General features: G+C 37.4%; 3 protein-coding genes across 9 annotated transcripts; all 3 read left to right on the forward strand.

Annotated features, from left to right (window-relative positions):
- The first annotated feature begins 9 nt into the window (after positions 1-9).
- LOC143215991 (carbonic anhydrase 2) lies at positions 10-2,704 on the forward strand. Its single transcript, XM_076438671.1, has 7 exons — positions 10-334; positions 417-455; positions 529-696; positions 775-931; positions 1,039-1,144; positions 1,208-1,435; positions 1,701-2,704. Exons 1-7 carry the CDS (start codon positions 298-300, stop codon positions 1,884-1,886), a joined length of 921 nt encoding a protein of 306 aa, XP_076294786.1. The 5' UTR covers positions 10-297; the 3' UTR covers positions 1,887-2,704.
- Positions 2,253-21,005, forward strand: Vps13 (vacuolar protein sorting 13C). 7 transcript variants are annotated; one of them, XM_076438659.1, is made up of 61 exons: positions 2,253-2,498; positions 2,575-2,842; positions 3,314-3,400; positions 3,475-3,672; positions 3,745-3,977; positions 4,038-4,176; positions 4,246-4,492; positions 4,566-4,800; positions 4,882-4,999; positions 5,077-5,323; positions 5,402-5,656; positions 5,737-5,836; positions 6,039-6,278; positions 6,343-6,526; positions 6,739-6,827; positions 6,893-7,013; positions 7,078-7,310; positions 7,370-7,507; positions 7,567-7,714; positions 7,799-8,016; positions 8,093-8,248; positions 8,309-8,443; positions 8,522-8,694; positions 8,768-9,066; positions 9,140-9,273; positions 9,357-9,645; positions 9,717-9,985; positions 10,054-10,176; positions 10,255-10,357; positions 10,432-10,581; positions 10,668-10,864; positions 10,937-11,074; positions 11,139-11,258; positions 11,316-11,495; positions 11,568-11,747; positions 11,835-11,996; positions 12,069-12,232; positions 12,314-12,434; positions 12,665-12,841; positions 13,518-13,742; positions 13,816-14,031; positions 14,494-14,535; positions 14,939-15,004; positions 15,751-15,954; positions 16,033-16,170; positions 16,229-16,375; positions 16,447-16,595; positions 16,660-16,771; positions 16,835-17,073; positions 17,145-17,307; positions 17,380-17,596; positions 17,674-17,849; positions 17,997-18,116; positions 18,181-18,302; positions 18,370-18,683; positions 18,761-18,882; positions 18,952-19,121; positions 19,389-19,503; positions 19,575-19,706; positions 19,776-19,943; positions 20,014-21,005. In XM_076438659.1, exons 2-61 carry the CDS (start codon positions 2,743-2,745, stop codon positions 20,059-20,061), a joined length of 10,005 nt encoding a protein of 3,334 aa, XP_076294774.1. In that variant the 5' UTR covers positions 2,253-2,498; positions 2,575-2,742; the 3' UTR covers positions 20,062-21,005. The 7 variants fall into 7 exon arrangements, with proteins under 7 accessions (XP_076294774.1, XP_076294773.1, XP_076294775.1 ...); XM_076438658.1 differs by having other exon boundaries at positions 2,253-2,842; XM_076438660.1 differs by lacking the exon at positions 14,939-15,004 and having other exon boundaries at positions 2,253-2,842.
- On the forward strand, positions 20,136-23,854 carry LOC143215992 (protein lifeguard 3). The gene is made up of 10 exons (XM_076438672.1): positions 20,136-20,277; positions 21,245-21,389; positions 21,460-21,704; positions 21,784-21,837; positions 21,909-21,999; positions 22,102-22,227; positions 22,300-22,449; positions 22,540-22,672; positions 23,453-23,559; positions 23,642-23,854. The coding sequence occupies exons 2-10, from the start codon at positions 21,306-21,308 to the stop codon at positions 23,852-23,854; spliced, it is 1,203 nt and encodes a 400-aa protein (XP_076294787.1). The 5' UTR covers positions 20,136-20,277; positions 21,245-21,305.
- Positions 23,855-23,895: the final 41 nt, after the last annotated feature.

Below are 23,895 nucleotides of genomic sequence, written 5' to 3' on the forward strand. Positions count from 1 at the left end.
CCGTTTTCATCATAATATCATACCAACAGAAAATAGATAAAACTGTTAGAAAATAATTGTTCGATGTATGAAATTAATTGGAGCGTGCTGAATTATGTAAGCGTAATAGGTAACATCTGTACGATAAACGTTATGCATAATGCGAACACTTCAATTTCGTGTTACTAGAGTCCTAATTGAAAAGAAACACTCAAGAAACTGCGGGCGTTGGTGACTATAAAAGAAGATGTAATATGTATGTGAATTAGTCTGGCGTATGGTTCTCGGGTCTGTACACGAACTGTATCTTAAGCTAAAATGAATATCATTAAGCTTATTAGTTTATTGATGACCAGTAAGTTTAATAATATGTTAGAAATACTTGTTATACAACAAATAGATCGTGTAGAATATTAATATTTCCACTGACTTTGTAGTACCGCTTGTTACGGGACATTTTCGGTACAGGAAAAGAGGTATGTAACAACGAATGAATGGATTCTTTTCTTTAATACAAAATATATTTCATAAATGTTATAAATATTATAGATCAACATAAATGGCATCAAAAGTTCAAGTTCTGCAATGGAAAGCGACAGTCTCCAATCTCCCTATCATCGTCAAAATCAATCCCTGTTCCTTTACCTGCACTGGAAATGATCGGTTATCGTAATTATCTCCAAGGCAGGCTGCATTTAAAGAACAATGGCCATTCAGGTAAACGAATTCGATCCCTTAATTTCTTAGTATGTCTCGTGTGACGAGAAATTTTCAATTTTCGACTGTTTCTTTCAGTTGCAATGAGTTTGCATGATCATGCAAGCAGCCAACGTTTGCCCTATATATTTGGTGCCACGTTTCCTGAAAATGAAGAGTACCAAGTAGATCATTTACACTTTCATTGGGGTGCGAAGAACAGCAGAGGATCCGAGCACATGTTGAACGGTGTCAGGTACACTAGAAACAAATGCATGCAGTAAAGCGCAAAGTTATTTATGCAGAAGAAGTCCTACTGTTTTCAATATTTATTTACGCATTTATTTTGTATATCTTCTTCAGATACCCAATGGAGATGCATATAGTTCACAAGAACAAAGCGTACTCGAATTTATCCGACGCGTTAAACCACGAAGATGGACTTGTTGTTCTGGGTATATTTTTTCAAGTAAGTAGAAAACCAACAGTACAAAAACATTAATATTGACAACGCGATAAAACTCGTGATCAGTTGCAGGAAGAAGACAACCAGTCGTTGTATCCCATTCTGAACGATTTAAAGAAAGTGCAATGGTTGAATAAAACAACAATATTAGGCATTCCTATAACATTAGCTTCCCTACTGCCTCGCAACACAGATATATTTTATGTTTATAAGGGCTCGTTAACAACACCTCCGTGCAACGAAGTGGTGACATGGATAATCTTTCCAACTCCTGTACCGATATCCTTTCGTCAGGTACCTTCACAATGGTTTGTAAATAGACTGCAGATCTTTATGCAAAATAAAAATATTCTGCGTCGATTGTAGGAAACAGTAGTTATATAAAAATTCATTCACGTTGAAAACAACATAACAATATTCTTAGATTTTCAATATCTTTCACTGTTTTATATGTCACCCAGTTAATTTCTTCATAAATGCATAAAGATCCGCAGTCTATTCATAAATAATAAAAACGATCAGTGTTTCGCTAATACAGCGAATACAATAATACTTTCAGCTGAATCAGTTTAGATTTCTTCACAACGAATACAAAGTGCTGGCGGATAACTACAGACAGTTGCAAGACCTAGGGATGAGAATAGTATACGTCAGAAGATTAGATTCAATTAGAAATTACAATGAAACAATATGTAATGTAACGAATTTAAACTGGTTTAATAATAACAAAAGCTGTTTTCCCTGAGCAGAGTACAACATATTCCTAAAATAAATTAGATTTATTATGTGGAGACTTCGATGTTTTATTTTTTTAAACTGACTGCAGAGTCTCAATATAAAGTTTTTATTTATTCTACTTTGTAAACGCTTCGCACATACATGATTATGATTGCCTAACAAGATATCTACATATATGCATATGTGCACAGTGCACGCTATCATTATCATATCAGTTTCGTACAGTGTTTGCGTTCGCGGTGTACGGTGTACGGTACTAACGGTACGCCCATGTGAGGTGGGGTGGGGTGGGAGTGGGAACTATACTGAACTATACCAAAAGATATAGTGAGTGTGTGAAGTGTCCGCGAAGGTGAAAAGAGTGGTTGCAACTTATATACATTATCGTAGTATGCACATCAGAGGAAGTTTGACAGTATCGCGCTTCTGTATGATGTCATTTAAATCGCAACCGGGACCGGGACAATCATTGTCAGTTCATTGTCTGACGTAATTGATGATCGTTGAAGTTCGGCGGACGATCAGATGAAGAGTGGCACGCGGTAGTGTGTTCGCAAAGATTTGAATCGATAGTGGCCGAACAATGACAATAATTAACAGCATACGGAGCCCATAAATCGTAACAATTCAATATTACGTTTTGTAGACGTTCGTAGCCTTGTGAAGCATATGTGTAAATACAGAATTCGTGTCAGGTTATGCGGTAATTTTTCTTATCGATCGACTTCACGTTTATGCGCCAAACGTTCGACAACTCGTCGATTTCACGAATGCAAATGTTGTTAAACATTCGTCGTTCGTTTCGATCGTGTTCGTAGATGCTACGGTATTAAGTGCGCGTTGTTGGAGTAAAAAAATCAACAATGGTTTTCGAGTCGATCGTTACCGAACTTTTGAACAAGGTGTTGGGGGAGTATATACAAGATTTGGATCATACGCAGTTAAAGCTCAGTTTATGGGGAGGTAAGATAATTTCTATAACATTTCTGTATATTGTCCGAAGCATTCGAAATTGTATGTAAATAAACAGATCGGTACTCGGCGAAAACGTATACAGGTTGCAAGTTCGTCGATGCCCGGGAAAATTGAAAAGATACGAAAGCATTGGCTGCTTACTCAACGCGGTACAAATTTCGTAAATCCTAAGAGATGTATCTTATTATTAGTACATCGATATGACATCACCTTCTATTTATATTGCCGAACTGTTCATCGTGTATATCGCATTCCGCAGGGGCTGCAATTGTTTGTATTTAGAGGGCGGGACGTGTCTGATTTAAAAAATGAATTCAAAAAATCAAACTGTCTCCTTTTCCATTCCCGTACGATAAAATTCACTACACTTTGCAGTTGCAGAATTTACATGTTGACTAGAATGCTTTCTGCACAATTCCAGGATCTACATTTTCTCACCTAATAAAATTTTCTTTCTAGGGGATGTTGTGTTAAATAATTTGTTGATAAAAGAGACTGCATTGGATGTATTGGATTTGCCCATAAGATTAGGATATGGGAAACTGGGTTTGTATGATTTATTTATTTGTTTGTTATTTGTTCGAAAGCAAACCAACTAATATAGTATTCCCTTTCCATAGGCAAACTTATATTAAAAATACCATTCAAGGATATGTGGAATGGTCAAATAGATGCGATAGTTGAAGAATTGTTTCTACTAATAGTACCGACGAGTCAGGTCGCGTACGATGCAGAGAAAGAAAGCAAAGTTCAGCTGGAAGCTAAGAGGGCAGAGCTGGCAAGAGTTGAGAAAACAAAGCAGTTGGCGGATACTAAATGTAAATGTCCACGACAGTGTGACATGTTCAATGTGTAGTCAACAAATGCACATTTTTTTCTTTCTGTTACAGCACAAGAAAAATTGGATGATTCGATGATCGAAAAGCTCGTTGCCCGTATGATAAAGAATATACATGTTGAAATTAAAAGGATACACGTACGATACGAAGATCATGTCTCTTTCAAAGATCATCCATTTTCAGCTGGCTTTACACTTGATAAATTCATTTTGGAGAGTTGTACAGACACTTGGAAAACGGATGGTAACATGAAAGACATGTATGCCATTCTTCAGATTTTTAAGGTGAGTGATATGAGCAAAAGTATTATGGTATTATACATAATAGCAGTGTTCTGTTATTAGTGTTGCACACTGGATGGCCTAGCCGTGTACCTTAATACAACTGCAACACAGTTTAGCAGCAAACCACAGTCATACTATTCGGATCTTTTCTGCAGTGGTATCGCGACCACAGATCATAATCCACCTGGTTACCAATATTGTAAGCAGATAAATCATAGAATATTGTAGGTATCCAGGGAAACTATAGAAGAATTTTCGATTTGTTTAGTGCTGGGTCCAATAAACGTGAACGCGAAATTGAAATTAAACCCAAAACCAGAAACGGACGGCAGTAATTACACTATCCCCAAAGTGTGGTTGGACTTGGAAATGCAGAAATTGAGGATAGGACTGACGAAGAAGCAATATCATACTCTGGTTCAGTTAGGCGAAGGTTTGGATCATGCGCAGAAAAAAGCACCATATAGGAAGTACAGGCCTAATTTGACGTCGTACCGAGGACACTATAAAGAATGGTGATCATTATAAAATTGTCGTTAGTTCTAGCAACAATTCAATTATAAATGCCATGGAATTTTGCATTTTCAGGTGGCATTTCGCGTACGAATGTATTCTGGAAGAAACGGTACGCAGAAATCGTAGGAATTGGGACTGGAATCATATGAAACAACATAGGGATCTATGTCGCGAATACGCCAACGTATATCAGACAAAACTAACAGCGAAGAAAGTTGCGCAAGAGATAGAAAATCGTCTCACAGAGTGCGAGAAAAAATTGGACATTTTCAATTTGGTGATCATCAGGCATCAAATTGAAATGGAAGTACGTGTTACCGTTAATAAGACACACGCTCGTTTAATTTTTAATTTACTTGAACATTTATATTTAGTTTGTATTTTACAGGTAGAAAGATTGGCAGAAAAAGAAAAGAGTCTGAAAGCAAAGCGCGGGTGGTTTGGATTCCTCTGGTCCACTGCGCAAACGGAGGAAACCGAAGATTTGAATTCAGCGGCAGCAATAAGTAATTGATCAAATGTTTGGGTTGCGATTAAGTAACTTCGTCGGTTTGCTTTACAAACAAGAAAATGTTTGTTTCAGTGCGGAAGTTCGAGCAGGCGATGACGCCACAGGAAAAAGAGAAATTGTACAGAGCGATCGATTATCAAGAAAACAGTGCGCCAGCTCATTATCCTGAAACATACGTGATGATCGACACCAGATTCCTTCTCCATGAACTTCAGATAGAATTTCTAGATACGGATAAAGAGTATCCGTGCATATTGGATCTTCAACTTCACGTTGTCGAAGCTGTTTTTAATTCGAGGCCAGCCGCGAATGCTATATTGTATATATAATTTTTAATAATTATTTCCAACTGCGATAGAATTCAATTACAAAATCCAAATCGTTTGTCTCGTTACAGAGTCACGGCATCAATCAATGAAATGAAACTTCTGGGAACGAAACAGGACGATCACGTTCCTTCGCTGTTTAATTCACACGAACATAGCGCAGAAAAGGTTCTAATATATGTGTCCTACGAGAAGAATCCTCTGGATAAATTATGTGGCGATCGTGTTATAGTGAGATCGACATCGGTAGACATTGTTTACGATGCACAAACTGTGATAGAATTGGTTAATTTATTCAAATTACAAAACTCTTCAACTTTAAACCAGTAAGGCTAACTATTATCTGTTGTAGTGTCGTTGCGCGAGATGTATCTGATTCGCGAAATTTATCGGTTTATTTGTGCAGGCTTCAAGCGGCTGCTGCAGAACAGCTTGAAGGTTTTAAGGAGATGTCTGCTCTCGGCCTAGAACACGCCATTCAAAAGCATTCAGCGCTAGATATACAGGTGAAACGATATACTGTACACTAAACACTATACACTGTGGCGATTGTAAAGGTACGTGTCCATCTGAGAGTTTCAATTTTTGACTCTCGAGAGTAACTCGCGATAGTTTTACTCTCAGATGGACACGTACAACGACATAACACTGTTCAACGACAATTTCGTTGTGCTCAATACTGAAGCAATACTCTGTATTGTTGAACAGGTCGACATGCAGGCGTCACAATTGATCATTCCGCACGGTGGATTCTACAACAGCACAAAGGCATTGTTAGTAGTCAATCTCGGTAGTTTAAAAATACACTCGTTAGAGAAGCCAAAGGACGATAAGACGAATGTATCTGTTAAACAGTTAATCAGCATGGGTAAAAGTGAAGAGGACGTCTTGTTGCATCTCAGAGAGCACACTTATGACAAATTTGTTCTGAAAATAGTTAATGTTCAAGTACGTATTTTGTTAAACATTCAACGAGAAATGGAAGAATCACGCATGTGTGTTTTCCTTATAGATACTAGTTTCTCTTCCGGGGGAAGAGTGGCGCACAATTTTATCAACGGTTCACGATTCCATGACACTACTGCATCCGACAACGCTTGAAATACAGTTTCACAAATGTTTAGTTACTGATGATCCCCTGCTCCCGAAGTTGAGGCTAATTGGCCAATTACCGTCGCTTGTAATCAATATTACCGGTACGTCTGATTTACATTTTCATACTAATCAGTACACAGCGGATCTATATGAAAAATACAAATTTTTTACCTGAATTTCAACAAACTCAAGTGAAGTTAATATGTTTAATAGATCGAAAATAATGTAACAGTATTTTTAAATTCGTCATAAATGCATAAAAGCTGCTGTCTACTAATCAGTCCTGATTCTAAACCATCTTTCTATTCCGTAGACAATCGCTTGTTACAAGTCATGTCCATCGCTCAGAGTATACCATTGCCGAAAGAGGAAGAGCCCACGGAACTTCAGAAGTCCTCACTTGTACGTTCTATATTGTACTTGTGTTAATCGAAGGCTAACAGAATTAATCGGCAAATGTTTTACAGAGTAAATCTACTTCGCAATTGTCCCTGTTGAAAGATCTGACAACGATTTCGGAGAAGAAGAAAAAGGAAGGCACGACCGTTAAACAAACCACCGATCTAGAAATGAAATTTGAAATGAAAGGTAGAGAAGCACCCGTGTACTGAATTACTACAGAATAGCCTAATTACTCGGCTATTAATTGCAGAATTTGCGCTGCTGGTTTCCTCCCAAAAGGATGATGTGGTAAAGCCGTTTATGAAATTCGAGATACTGCAAGTGGAAGCAGAATTGTTGCAGCGAACGTACGACCAAGAGATAATGTTAAGATTGGGTGGTGTTCAAGTGAAACAGCATTACAAAGAAACAGAAATATTTATGGTGAACACACCTATGACATCTGGCAAGCACGAATACCTAATAACGATGCAATATATAAACGTAAGTTACGGAAGAACATCTGTAATACCGGTGGAGTGTTAATTATAATATTACCGTAGGTGAACAAGCGATCTCCAGATTTTACAACGAGACACGGGTCCGTTATTAAATTGCTCAAGTTGGAATTCACAACGTTGGACGTTTTACTTCACCAGGAGGGGTTAATCAATCTTCTGCAGTTCGCAACATACATGCAGGTAATCGTCGAAGTAAATAGCATATACCATTCTCGAAATTCCGTGCATGTTTGTTGCAGGATCAAATGAACGCGATAACAAAAACTACGATGGATACGGAGCGTCCAATACGCCCAAGGGTAAGTCATTTGGCTTCCATACAAGAGGAAACATCCACCTTCTTCAAGGAACAACTTTATAAGCAAAAGCTTCGGTCAACGTCATCGCGTAGGTGTTCGTTCATATCTATTTTCTATTGTAATCCAATTTATAAATGCATTGTCTTAACATATTTGTGTTAAACACACCTAGGTCGAAAGAGAACAATGATCGAACATATAGATTTGAAGATTCAAACGAAAGTTGGAACCATTCGTATGAAGATAGCTAGTGAAAGCAAAGATATTGCTGTGTTCGACGTCGACGGTATCACAGCAGGATTTATAATGAAAGCTTCTTATTCTCAAGCGAACGTTAATTTATCCTCCATGAGTATTCTAGATCTTAATGCTGCGTCAATTTACAGAGACGTGAGGCGTTTTGCTTTATTAACGCGTTCTCTTTTCATTTACAAACTTCGTTCTGATTAATTATTCGTGTCTACAGATTGTATCAGTGACAGAGAGCACCGAGTCTTTACAAGTTCAGGTTATAATGTATAATATCGATCCATCAGAGATCGACAAGAATAATATGTCTATCACCGTTGTGATGGGCTGCTATCGTATCGTGTTCTTAAATATGTTTGTCACCAGCCTAATGGTAAGTGAACAATTCAAAATTAAATTAGAGATTAGTTTGTAAATTGATTTATTGTTTTAGAGTTTCTTAAATAACTTCCAAGCAGCTCAGCAAGCCATAAAGGATGCATCGGCTGCAGCTGCAGAAGCTGCGAAAACAAACATTAAAGATGTGCAAGAAAGTGAAACACGTATCGGCCTCGCAGTGAAAATTAAGGTTTGCAACGAATAAGGAATAGAACGTCCTCGTATTTCATGTACTGTACGTGTTTACACACAAATATATTTCACTTAGGCTCCTGTTATATACGTACCGATGCATTCGAAGAGCAATCGTTGTTTATCGCTGGACATGGGTAATCTGACGGTGTGCAATGTATTCAAAAAGCTGGAAGTCACAAACGAGGCAGGAGATTGTCCGATTGTCACTGAAATGAAGGTCGAACTGCAAAACTTAAAATTATCTAGGTAGTTTATTACGGAACTGAATGTATGCAAGATTGTAGTGGATAGAACGCTATATTATTCTGTATTTTCATAGGGTGAAGCTGAACATGGACCAGTTCACAGTCGAGAATGAAATATTACTGTTAGAGCCAGTTAGTTTCACGTTACTTATTAAACGTAATTTATCAACCTCTTGGTTTACCTCTATTCCGGATATCGACATGTCCGGCAGACTAAACAAAATTAATCTGCGAATTAGTAAGGAGGATTATGTGACCACGCTGAAGGTATTAGAAGAGAACTTAGGTGAGAAGGTTGAAGAAACAAAATCCATTCAAAGCGTTACGCAAGGTGACAAAAAGCTCGAAGTAGAAGTTGAACATCATCAAATTGGTAAGATCGAAAGATACTTCGTTGGATCGACAGTTGAGCGTATAGTGAAACAATCGCATTTTTCTTTGAATAGACAAAGTTGAAAGGATTACCGCAGGTGTTGAAAGCGCAGATTTACAGGAACAAACTCAAGTGCACACTTCCATCAAATTCGAATTTGTCATGGACAGTCTTGTAATTAGTTTATTTACAGGCGGTTCGAAAATGGTAATTCAGTGTCCACGTACAATTAGCGTTGTTCGCTCTCAGCCTGAAATGATTTTAGCTTTAAATATCAAAATAAATTGCAGCTACGGTCTGAAAGTTCCCTGCTACATCTGCCGGAGAATGGATTAGCGACGTTTTGTTTGACTCATTTCGCATTGAAAGGTAGAATATTTGCCGATGGTCTAATAGCAACTTCTATTCTCCTGATGAACTGTACTTTGGACGATACAAGGCAAAGTAGACATGGTTTTCTGACCAGAATCATGGGAAGAACGACAGCTGTACCGACCATAAGCGAAGGGGAAACAGAGCCGAAGATGGCTCGCAGTATGTTGGACGTGACTTTTAGACAAAGCCTAAACGATACTTTTGGTAAGTTTTATTAGAAATCTTTCGATTCGATTTAAAGTGAGTTAATCAGGAGAATACTTGTTTGCTTGCAGTCGACGTTCGAGTTTTCTCTTTCAGTATAATCGTCTCCATTGATTACCTAATGAAAGTGAAGGATTTCTTTACCATCGAAGAAGCATCCACCAGTAAAACAACATCCCAAGCAGTATCGAAAAATTATACTGAAACGGTGCCGAGGAAAAGACAGACTCCTGCCCCACCGAATAAGAAAATGTTCACTATTAATCTGCACGTTGAGAAGCCAGATATTATACTACTCGAAGACATGGATGACATCAATTCAAATTGCGTCATACTGAATGTAATAAATGTTTATCTGAATATTTTACACGTTCTATACACTGTATATCATTATTATTATTCTTTAAGACCGAGCTGATCTTGAAAGTACGGCTGATGGGCGAACACCAAGTGATAACAGGTTCTATAAAAGATTTGTCGATTCTGGCTGGTGTATACAATCCAGCGAAAAGAAATGACTGGATATACGAGGTACAATTTTCAACAAGCTTCCTTGTTAAAATGCTATAATTGTCCGGAAGAAAATCTGTAGTTGATTATTGTCTGAAGGTTCTACGACCATGCAGTATTAGTGTAGCTGGCTCTACACCGGAAGGGAAAGGTCTTCATATAGATGTTTGTTGCACCGATATTCATGTATCTGTATCACCAGGTACGTCAATCGCGTAACGAAAGAAGTTGAATTTCTACAACATACATTATAATCTTTTAATGTTTGATTTGCAGGTGTGATAGAGATATTGAATAAAGTGGTTCACACTGTTACGAAAACAGAAGTAAAGGACGAAGAAGAAGATCATGTTGCTGAACCAAATTATGAAGGATTGTGGATTATCACGCCGTTCGAAGAGAGTGATTTTTGGTTCCTGAAAACTGGTAAAATAACAGCATACACAATTTTATAATACTACTTAATCGTATTAATGTTAAAGTTAATCGTATATCCTTCTCTCTTCTTTTAGAAATTGCAGTGGAAGCTCTAGAAGATTTTGTATATTCTGGCGACGAAGTTGTTGCAGCTTATAAACCAGAAATGGCAATCATTTCTGCGCCTACGATTTTATTCACATTAGAGGCAGGTGTTGGCAACAAAACCCTACCTATGCTACTGCTTCATATTGGATTTCAAAGCAATATCAATGATTGGAGTTCGAAATCGGTAAGAAACATAATAGTATTCTCGGTAACAACATTTTCGTTGCGTTCATTTGAAGAATGCGAACGCTTTCAGATGAACGTGGAGGCTACGATGTCGTTGATTATGGCATATTATAACAGTCGTCTCGCGTTATGGGAACCCTTGATCGAGCCTGTAGAAGGGATCAAGAATGGCAAACGTGTTTCTACACCATGGGAATTGAAGACAAAGGTAATGCATATTTACATTATTTACATTAAGTAATTCTGACGGGTTTTCTACCATTGTCTGATAGGTACAATTTAACGAAGTCGCGATAGACTCTAGAGGGGCAAGCGTGGCTAGCCCGACTTCTGAGAATGAACAAGATGAATGGCACCAGACAGCGAAAATGTCCATTGACATAGAGTCTTCGGTAAGTCGCGCACAAACGACTATACCTGTGCGTTCTAACGATATGCTTCTGAAACAGGAAAATCTCGAGATAACTGTGACCAAGACTTGTCTCGACGTGCTCAAACAGCTTGGCAATGCATTTTCCTCTGCGATTACTGCCGGTGAAAAGGGAGCTGCTAAAAGCGTGGCACCTTACGTGCTTAAAAACGAAACCGGTTTGGCCATGGTTTTAGATTTGGAAAGCAGTCATTTTAAGGTATTTCTTATCGATATATCTAAGTCATGATGTACGTGTCGATGCTTAGTACATGACAACATATTGTTTTAGGTATTTGATGATAGGTCGAAGATGCCAGGAGAAAAAACGAACTCGTATATGGAAGTAATCCTTGAATCTGGAGCGTCGGTGCAGCTCGCCTCGAAAACTACGAAAATTCAAACACCGTTGCTAGATCAGCTGAAGACTGATTCGATTAAAGAAAAAGAAGACGATAAATTCGTTATTTCGGTAGCATAGATTTCATTTTAATAATACTATTGTTTCTTGTGAAGTTAAGTGTGACAATCCTTAATTGGTGTACAATATTTCTTCAAGTTCAAAGAAATCGATTGCACGTTGGCTATACCCGTTCTAAGAGCCGACAAGAGGTTCTTTTCTTTGAGATATCGAAAGGGAAGTTCCGAAGAATGGGGAATCGTATCTGATGTTGTAGTGGACGAAGGTAGCACTATTGTCACTCTTCGAAGCATTCTTCAGGTAAAGCGCTTCTCTTTTATTAACTTTTACCAATTTAACAAACTTCTTGAAATAATATTAAATGCGTTTTAGGTGCACAATCATTTCAGCGAACCGATATCGGTGTATTACATGACTAAACGTGGAAATGAAGTTGAATGTGTGGGCGTTGTTGCTCCGGATAACAAATTGAACCTTCCATTAGATGCAGTGTACACTCCGACAAATAGTTACTGGCTGTTTTTCAGCGTTGAGAAGTAATACGATTGAATATTTCTTGTTTTATCAATCATTTCTAATTCGTGTTTACATTTATATTTGGTTTGAATTATTTTTAGATACATGGTTTCGATAGAGCCATTCGTTTGGAAAGATTTGCAAAAGACGGTATCTATGAGAAAACTTTTGAAATGCGAAAGCCGCACGGAACAGGAAGTAGTAGAACCGTTTTACATAAAGGTAATTGTACAAACTTCTCTAGACATTGACACAGTCTTAGCCGATTCTTTTATTACGTTCCGATTACTTTGATAATATTGTTATTAAATTAAAAGTGCACACGGTGCATCTGATTAAGCACTGATTATATAAATAGACATTTGATTTGAACATTGTGTACATACAGACAGTTTCGTTGAAACACTGTTCACATACTTCTATGTTACATAAGCAGCAGTTTTTACTTTTAGATGTTTTGCGTGATGATTGTGGTTGGTAGTATTTTCTATAATAACAACACTATTGGCTTATTATTTGATGCTATTAACTGGCGATCCATATTCTGTCGTTTCATTGATTATGTCAAGCACTTTTGCTTGAAAAGTTTATCCTCTGAACACCCAAAACATGTGGAAGCACCTATTCAGGTACTACCATTTTCCTAATTAGCTTTGAGGAAGGTTTGTGATCTAGGTATTTGTTTGGGTATCGAACAGATATGTCTTTTTTTTTAAATCATTGTTAGATAGTTTAATACTACATAACTTAAACGTGAATGTGTATTTACAGCAGACAATACAATAGCACATACTGCAGTTGTTAGTTGTATATTCTTATCATAAATGTAACACAACATACAAAAGGCGGAGAGGAGAATAAACATAAAGAATGAACAACGATTACTCTTGATTCTGACGTAATTCTTCGAAATTTGTTGTACAAGTTTACCAGGCTGTTCTACCATTCTGTTTTATTCTTCTTCTTCTTTTCTTAACAAGAAAATCTTTTCATTATTTATCTTTTGTTTGGCTTTTCACATCACGATCTTACGAATATAAAGCACCAACAAGCCAATATACATAGATGTTGATGATACATTCGGTATTGTTCATGTTTACTGTAATATGTTAACTGCATGTACTTTGCGTTTTATTCGTCTTACTTAGAATGTATACTTATACTGCAACGTTGGAAGTACTGTTACTGATGTAGATAGTTGTATAAAGAATGATAGAGTAACATAGCATTACCAGTATAAAATGTAAACGATGCGATTCGCGTGCAACAAGAACTGTTCTAATAGTTTATCGATTCCCCTTGCAGGTTGTAGGAGAAATAGAACAGGTTTACTTTGAGAATACCAGCCGACATACGATGGCTAGTACAATTTACAATGTGCATTTATATCCATCCGTGTACTTGAAGAACTTCCTACCGATTGACATTATCGTGTCCATTCCTGGGACTTTCCAGGACAAATTATTGGAAGCTGGCACCTCGTATCAAATTCCTACAATCGATCCCGGGAAATCTCATATAATCATCAAGGTAAATTTATAGATTTACATTTCACAACATCGATCAACGGCTAAATGTTTATTTCGCTTGTAACGTGTTGTAGCTACCAAATTATTTAGAGAAAGACTGGTCATGTAGAGGCGAGATACTCGCAAATCCACCAGAATTCTCAGTATGGTCCTTTGAATCATTCGATAGCGCGCAAAAAGTTGTAATGGACTTGGGAATGCATACATCCTACAAGCACGGATCTATCGTTATGGCATTGTACTGTCCATTTTGGATGTTGAATAAAACAGGTTTAATGTTGTCTTATCGGGTGAGTATCAACGAACCACGTACTTAAATAATATACCTTTTACAACGACGTAATTGGCCATCATTTCCAGTTGCTGGCTTATGTATATTTTGCTTATTATACTTGTACGTGTTTCTTTTTGAACAACCAGATTTTCTGCAACTTTCGTACATATGTTTGCTTACACTTTCTTAGAAGTTCTCTTGAATTTTATTTAATAATTCCGCGACATCGCAGCAGAATATCTTACTTTAGAATGGTATTATGTATATGTGAAAACATGACCACGACGATTACGACGACGATGATAATCTTAGCAGTTTTAGCGTGTGTGTTAGGCATGTTACTCAACCTCCCTATGCTTGAATTTGAGAATTGATGCTACCTATAATCATTGTGCCATTCCGTGCATGCTTGAAAGTAGTATAATGTTGCGATACTGTTTCAATCTGGTCGTATCTTAAACAATACATTATTTTACAGAAATCAAGTAAGGGTGGCAAAGAACACTCAAGTCCAGCCAAGGTAGTGATTTCATGTTACAGTACCTTTTCATGCTTTTGAGCTAAATATCTATTAAGTGAACACTATCATACAGTGGCGGCAATATTTTTCTATGTTGTTTATTTTAACACGAAACTTCCACGTAGATATATATATATATATATTATTTTGTAAAAGTATAATAATCCCTTTGAAAGCGAGGAAACTTTATGTTTTTTTGCTGAGCTCAATTCTGCAGCATGCGAGTATTTATTATAGGTTTCTAAACGGTTCGAATCAATTCAGTTTTCATTTACGCCACATAGAATGTAACTAGCTTGTGAACAGTAGAATCAGAAATTCGAGGAAGCTTTTTATTTAATCGAAACGGTCTTAACTCGATCTTAACCGGTGTCATGGAAATACATAGAAAGGTATCTTTCAGAATTTGCTTTGTGTCAGGAAACCCCATCGACAACGTGCAGAGTACAGGAAGAAGAAAGCACGTTCGGTGATGATACACACATTATTTTCATTTTCTATCGGTGACGTTGATTTCACGATCTTACACGCTATGCGTCCAAACGTTTTATGTAATTCATAGGAGTGGGTTGACTGTGCATAGTCCCTTGTTAATGTATAGTTGTCCATGCTCTGTCCTATAATCGGTGCTTTCTTATTAACCAAACTTACTACTAAGACTAACAACAATTGCATACAATGTGAAAATTCACAGCACATGTACATATACGGCATATAAAAATTGACAAGAAAACACAACACCGTAGTACCATTTGTGATCGATTCATCTTGCAAGTCGCATCGTCACTTCAAGCTCTCTGAATAATTGCATTTACTCACATTCTTTTCGTAGAGGCGTAATTAACAAGCATGTTCAGAGCCCTAATGCTTCTACACGATTACCGCAGTTAGTTTGTTTGTACGAAATTTTTTGATATATTCTATATACGTTCATAAACGAGAGAAAAATAATTAGGAGACCAGGAACAATTAGGTAAACTAGTTTGCAGGATTATAAAATGTTGACTGGTGTTGGCAAATTTTTATGTACATTGCAATGATTTGTGTAACAATGTGTAATAACGTGTATAACACTGTTCCCACAAATGAACGATGTTATACAACATAAAAAGAATAAAACCAATTGCGTTCTGTTTGCACGTCTCAAGTAATTTGCTAAACAAAGTGTATCCAGCAACACTTATTGCAGGCATTTCATTGTGTTAATATTTTCAGAGCGGGGATGACTATTTAAATGTGTTGTATCACCCTGAGAATTTTAAAGGACCCATACTATTCTCGTTCCGCTCGAAAGTTTTCTTCGGTAAGAAAAAGGCGATGATCAGAGTGGAAGACGGAGAATGGTCCGATAAGTTTCCAATCGATACTGCTGGGAGCGAGGGAATGGTTGCTTGCAAATACAATGGAATGACATACCAGGCTTGTATTTTATTATACAATAAACCAAATTTGATTTCCAAGTATCGAAACACCAATGAAACTATTTATGTTTCACAGATTGGAGTCCACAACCAGCTGACCTATAATTCTCTGACAAAGCAGATTACGTTCACGCCGTACTATGTAATCTTAAACAATTCGAGCTTCCTTATCGAATGCCAAGAAGGTGATCGACCAGCCGATCCCATGTTCAAGGTAATTGTTGCACAAATCAAAGCTGTTTCCTAATTAAAATTAAAATTACATGATATAGGTTCCTCCCGGCGAATGTACACCTCTGTGGCCTCGGACGGAATACGAGCAAAAGACTCTGAGGGCCAAGATCGTAAGTGAACCTGAAACAACAGCGCCATTCATTTACACCGAAAGCCATACAACTTTGCTAAAGCTGCAGAACAAGGTTCGCTCTTAAATGGTAACTTTTTAACATGCGTTTTGTTGGCACATCAAGCGAGAGGTTTCTTTTAACAGTACGGAGGTATCAACGTGGATGTACAAGTAAGCGAAGGAGGAGTTTACATATCCTTATCCGTTTACACTTATGGAAATGCTCCAGCGTTGATCGTCAATCATACATCTCATACTATTCACTTCTGGGAAAAAGGCTCGTTGAATGTCAGGTATGTATCTGAGTTAAGAATAAGTTATTTGTGAAATTCTGCTAAGAGAACAATCATTTGCCAGATCTGTACAATCGTATAACAAAATGTTCTACACTTGGGAGAAACCAGCAGGCCCGAAGAAGATAGTATGGGAGGACCATAATAAAAAGGAAATCGAAAACAATTTGAGAAAGGTAAACAATACAATTCTAATTAGCGTGTGTGCTATTACTATTGTTCTGAAATCTATCTTTTAGGATACTTTAGGTGCTTTCCAACTGCCAGATCTGGAAGAAGAAGTATTTTACGTGTCATTCTTGGGCGGTGCTCAACGAATACTTTTATTCACGTCGAACATGAAAATCGCAGAAGACTGTCAACTGGCCGGTGATTTCGAAACGATAGAGCAAGAAGTGACGATTAGTATTCACGGGGTTGGACTGTCGCTTGTGAACAACATAACGAGATCGGAGCTGTTGTACATGTGTATAGCTAGGTGAACAGTCGTCGTACAAAATTGTGTACAACACAGTCGTCGTACATAATTTAATTGTGAAATTATTGCAGTTCTGGAATCATTTGGGAAACAAGTAAAACCACTGCTCAACGCTGGCGAGGTCTCAGCGCGCACGAGGTGAACACAATAGAAGAAGGTTACCAGAAATATATCCGAGAATTGCAAATAGGAAGAGATCCTTCGCAGAAAGTAATACTCGAGCCGAAACTAGAGGTAATCAAAATTCTGGATTCAATTGCAAAGGATAAATTTAATAGGATCTGGTACAATAAAGCATGCTTTCAGGTCGATTACATGACCATGGAAATGTTGAGGCCTCACCGCAGATTTCTGCGACGAACCTTCCAAACCGGATTATGGTTGCAGTACCGAACATCGATGCATCAAGTGCAATTGCATGCGAAGATCAACAGACTCCAAATCGACAATCAGCTCTCGGATTGCGTTTTCCCAGTGATTTTAGCTCCAGTTCCACCTCCGAAAAGTGTCACTCAAAGCATTGGTAAACCGTGTTCTCTTTCTTCGAATTGCATATGTTTTCTAGCCAGTTATTAATCATTTGATGCTTGCATCCAACAGTCACGAAGCCGTTCGCTGAACTTAGTATGGTGAAACAGTTGTTAGAGCACAGCAGTGTTCAGCAGTTCCGGTACTTCAAGGTTCTCATACAGGAGTTCCATGTGAAAGTAGATATCATATTTATCAATGCTATAATGGGACTGTTCGAGGCGAACGAAGTGAACGACGCGGAGGAAGTGAGTTACAGTTGTATTATTTTGTTATTAAAGGACCTATATTATGAAATAAAAATGATACTTACCACGGAAACTGGAACCAATGGAAAATAAGTAAGACATCGACGATCAAAGTATTTCTATTAACGTTTATGTCGCGTATTTCAGAACGAGCTGTTCAAAGTGGACATGAAACTGGTTGACGAGCCGTTGATGTATCACGTCAGCCTAATCACAACGGCAGAGCAAAAGAACTTCTTCGATTTACTTCATTTCTCTCCACTGAAGGTTTGTTCCAGGACGATTTTAAGAAAACAGGAGACTATAACTGGAATCTTTTTACGTTCCTCAGATACACATAAGTTTCTCGATGTCTGGAAGCAACAATGCACCATCCGCAGTGCCTCAAGTATTAAACGTGCTGTTACAAGGGATTGGTGTCACGTTAACTGACATCAACGATATCGTCTTCAAGTAATGAAATATCTGATTCGACCACCAGAAAAGCGAGCTGACATCCTAATTCTCTTTATTTTTACAGATTGGCATATTTTGAAAGAGATTACACTTTCATGACGAATAAACAACTAATTTCCGAAGCAACGATGCATTACGCGGGCCAAGCGATTAAACAAGCCTACGTTCTTGTTTTGGGACTCGACGTGATCGGCAATCCGTACGGACTTGTAGTTGGCACCGTGAAAGGAATCGAGGATCTATTTTATGAACCTTTCCAAGGTGCTATACAAGGACCTGGAGAATTTGCGGAAGGATTGCTTCTTGGTGTGAGAAGTATGCTGGGCCACACTGTTGGTGGAATGGCAGGAGCTGTGTCGAAAATTACCGGAGCCATGGGTACATCTTTCAGTTCGATTATCTTTTTTATCGTTCGTGACTGTGCATTTCACAACAAAATGATATCTGTATATTAGGCAAGGGCCTAGCTGCTCTAACATTCGACAAGGACTACCAAAAGAAACGACAGGAACAACTTAACAAACAACCCTCTAATTTGCAAGAAGGTCTCGCCCGGAGTGGGAAAGGTTTGGTGATGGTACGTGTAAAAAATGATAATTATTAAAATATTTTTTGAATACATGAGAGAAAATGATGAAAACTGTAGGGAGTGTTCGATGGCGTAACCGGAGTCGTAATGAAGCCTATATCGGGTGCTAAAGAGGAAGGTGTGGAAGGCTTCTTCAAAGGATTTGGAAAGGGTGTCGTTGGACTCGTTACCAGACCAACTGCTGGCGTTATAGATTTCGCTAGCGGATCGCTGGGTGCTGTGAAACGGTATCGGAAAGATCATATATTTTATCAATTGTTACGGGAGTAGTCTCGTTTCCAGGATTTCGATAATGCAAAGATGGGGGTTTTCAGTAGGTCGCCCCCAAATTTCCTTAAAGTTTTATCCAGCGCTTTTGACTACTGAAAACCCCCATCTTTGTATTATCGAGAAATGAGAAGGCGCATCTCGCACCCTTGCAATCCTGGAAACGAGTCTACCCCCTTAAAGAGCGTAAATTAAATCAATCGAATTATACTTTCGCTTATACTTAGAGCGACGGAGTTAAACGAGGAAGTAAAGAGAGTGAGACCGCCTAGATTTTTCCAGCCGGATAATTTAGTCAGATCATACATAAGGGAAGAAGCCGAAGGGCATAAGATTCTGAGTGTACGTATAGTATGTCTTTTTAGTGTAATCGTATGATTAGGAGGAGTATCACAGATTATTCGTTCTTGCAGGAATTAGAGAAAGGAAAATACGCGTCCACCGATATATATTTCTATCATGTGTATATTTCGAAAGACGTGATATTACTCACCGATAAGAGGATAGCATACTTGGAACACTGTGATTTGTTCGGCGGATGGAAGGTTCGTATATTTCAACAACGCGTAAAGCTTGTAAATGTAAACGGGATCGAATACAAAGTAATCTTCTAGGTGGATTGGACTCACACGTGGCAAGAGGTTGGTGATTTACCAAGGTTAGTCGACAGGGGTATCCAGATCTCTGTTAAAGATGGCAGTAAAAGGAAAACGTTCGGGAAAATATTTGGTAGCGCAGATCAATCAAAAATACTTTTAATACAGGATCATACCACACGACAGGTCAGTCATTCAACTTACGTTACAATCAGAGAAAATAAGTTAAACATTAACGCTGTTCTATCGTTCACAGATTTTATATAATAAAATACAAGAACAAGTTAATCAATGCGGTCTGTAACGTTAACACCGAAAAAAGGATAAAAGTAGAAAACACGTACGACGCATAATTGAATATTTAAATACAACTTAATTAAACCGATAATTCCTGGCATTCTAAACATATAGTAAGCTTAGCAAGCTTCGTGGGTCTATACGTTGTAAAAGATTTTTCTACGAACACTGTTTACAAGACTGATGTTTAATCGGGATCGACCGAAGTTAGAGAGAAGAGTCAGTATGTAGAACCTTTATTCTTATTACAATCTGATGTTGATTGAGAGTTTCTATATTTTTTATTGTCTATCGTGAGATATATTTTGTTTCTATCGAACATTGCGCTGATTTTAAATTCGCGTTTGTGTTATACAGCATGAAACCGTTGTTGTACTCTATTCTTTATTGTTGAATATACTGTAACACACATAACAGAGAGACATACATATTACTATATAGAATTCAGCAGCAATGTATATATGTTATACGATACATGCATAAGAAACCAATGTTGAACGCACACGCTAAATTCGATACACACTTCTGTAGGTACCTGTTCAACTGTGTTAGCGTTATACATAATGTGTACAAAACGAATTGAACTACTTTCATATACAGTACTATATAGTATTTGATACAGTTTATTACTTGTTACTTGGTATTTCGACCAGTTGCGTACCAGTGATTTATGTCAGTCCATGTTTTCCACATTGTATACTACATACACGTTCTCGCGAATAGTCTGTACGACTAATTGTTGAAGATTTAGCTCTAAAGTGACCCCATCTTCTTCCACGGCTTATCAATTTAGAATACCTCGCCATTCAAAAAAAGATATATAAATATATATACATATGCATATGTATGTATATACGTATATACACACATAGATGTATTATTCCGTATTGTTTGTATAAATGAAATATGTACTATACGATAATAATTAAAACGCCGTTCGCTTTCTATTAATTTTACTGTTTCCTTGCATCACTTCGACACTACACAAAACGATTTCCATTCTACAATACCATGCACATTCTATATGATGTATTGATAATGATTATGTTCGTTCACTTGTTCATTTGCAAATGTTTCCAAAGTCTGTATTCAGTCAGAACAGATTAGAGAGGGAAATTTTGCAATTCAAGAAAAGAAGTTATCGTTTCTTGTTCGCCGGCTGAGTAAATTTGACTTATGCGTTTATTCAGTGCTTCAGATGCAGTGCAACATTGATATAAATATACGGTAGTGCCGGTAATCAATTATTCGATGCAAGGGAATCAAGCAGCTCAACAACTCGTACCGGGCCCTCCGCAATTACCGCCATTGTACAGGGGGCAGCAAATTCGGACGGTAAATACGACAACAACAACAAAAAAGGTGGCAGACATTATCTTTAACACTGACAACAATTTGTTATTAGGGACCGTATAACGTTACTGTTACCGATGAGATGGTGGCACAGAGAGATAGAGAGAACCAGGAATTGTATAGAGCTTGGCGCGAGCAACAACGACGAAGAGCAATGGGACCAGATGGGGATGGAAACGGTTATGCGGGCGATTTTAAACATGAAGACGTGAGGAGAAGCTTCGTTAGGAAAGTCTTCATAATATTGACGCTTCAGTTAATATTTACAGCGGCTGTTATATCAATTTTTCTTTTTGTGTCAGTATCATAAATTCTACACTAATATTTCAGCACTGTTTTCAATGACCTAACACAATCTTTTCTACTTATACTTCAGGGATACTGCAAGAAAGTTTATGATTCTACATTGGTGGATATGGATTATAGCATTGTAGGTAGTGACAATAATTTCTTTACAATTAATTTTTCTAATCGGTCGATCGATTTCATTATCTGTTTCAGTCTGTGCTTCACTGTTTCTTACTGCGCTGTGTCTTGTTCTACACGTGCTAGACGCACGCCGCCTTTAAATTATATATTGCTATGCAAATTGGTGAGGCAAATAATAATACTAAAAGGAATGACTGATTGATAGGATAAGCTCGTAACACATCATCGAAAGAAAGAAGCAAAAGTTAAATGTTATCATTTGCAGACATTGGCCCTTTCATATTTAGCTGCGTTTGCGTCTGTCTCGTACGAGATTGAAATCATCTTACTGGCATTAGGTATGACAGCGGCAATTACGTTTGGAATTGGTCTTTTGGCAACGTTCACGAAGGTACATTCAGCATCGTTAAGGACAGGAAAAGGGAACTCGGAACGTTTTACTTAATTTTTGACCGCATTACAGTTTGATTTGACTATGAGATCTGGACTGATGATGATCGTTGGATTCGCTTCTATGCTTGGCATTGTTGTGATGATAATAGTGCTTATGTTTACGTACATTAGGATATTGCACATTTTGATTTCTATTATAGGAATGATCATGTTATCAATGGTTAATATGAAACAAATATTTCCTATGAATGATACGCAATATTTTGTTTTAACAACGACGAAACAGTACTATCTACTTTGTATATTTTAGTATTTATACTTCGATGTACAAACAATTATGGGTGGACGAAGACTAGAGATACAACCCGACGAAGTTGTATTTGCAACGGTCCAAATTTATGTCGACATTGTATTGTTGTACCAATACGTTCTAATGTTCATGGGTTTAATGCATAATCAATGAATGCTATGAACAACGATAACAATCCTGCATTTGGAATGTACCTTGCTTTTATTATTATCAACGAAATTAATAAATACGGTAATACAAAGTTCATACTAGCGCAAGTAGCGAGAGAGAATGCAGAGAATTATTATTTATTATTTTGGTTTCAAAATAATACTATTTGAAAATTAGTTTTTTGAATTAATTCAAGTGTTTCACCGCTAGATGACTATAGCGTTTCGAATGACCGTGGGAAGACTATTTTCGAGAAAAACCATAAGCAGACTAAAAATTATGGAAATCCGAGATGTAGGATTGATGCGCAGGATCATTACGAACAAATTGAGACCAAAACTGATCATGATAAAATTATTATAATTTTGACGTTTTAGCTGGTTTCATCTTTCATGTCAATCACGTAGAAATCGAAATGACATTCTACGACCTACGTCATGGTTGCCGAGCAACAGCTTGTAAACAGAAACATAACCTGTAATGACACTGAAATATTTATTCGATGAAATGGAGAAATGATTTTTTATCAACTTTGTTTCATATGATTCGGATGGTATGAGTTATACGACTAAGATACTATTTACATTAAATCGTTTCCAAAGAAATCAGCATGTGAGACTCATTTCTAATTTCACTGTACACCATAGTCAGAAACGAGGCCTTTTCTATGTAAAACTGGATGACAATTGTAAGTTACATATAAATATACGAGCAGGTGTCATATTTAATATCCTGAATTTAGAAAATATTTTTCTCACATTAGCAAGAGCTGTGCTACAATATAGAGCGGACGGAAAGATATTGGATATGCAAGCGATTAATGTGCCTTATAGATATACAGGACAAGGTTTAGCTCGACTGCTCACAGAAGTAATGAATTTTGATCGGTACAAATGTACAATGTAAGAATATCTTGTGATACAAATAGTAATACTGAAATTCATATTTTCAGACAGCATTTACATACGCGATAGTCAATTATCATTATATGTTCTTGACCTGTGACTACATGCAAAAGTACTATCTTGCAATTAAGAATCCTGATCTAGAAGAATTGATTGTCGGTCCGACAAATATACTGGAAGGACCCGATTCCGAACCTTTGGATCCCAACATTATTTACGAGCTACCGGATCCTGAAGATTTTTTGATATATTCTACATAGCATTTTTGTTATGCACATGTTTTAAATGTATTTACACGATC

The sequence above is a fragment of the Lasioglossum baleicum genome, chromosome 14 (assembly GCF_051020765.1).
Source record: "Lasioglossum baleicum chromosome 14, iyLasBale1, whole genome shotgun sequence".
In the NCBI taxonomy this organism is placed as follows: domain Eukaryota; kingdom Metazoa; phylum Arthropoda; class Insecta; order Hymenoptera; family Halictidae; genus Lasioglossum; species Lasioglossum baleicum.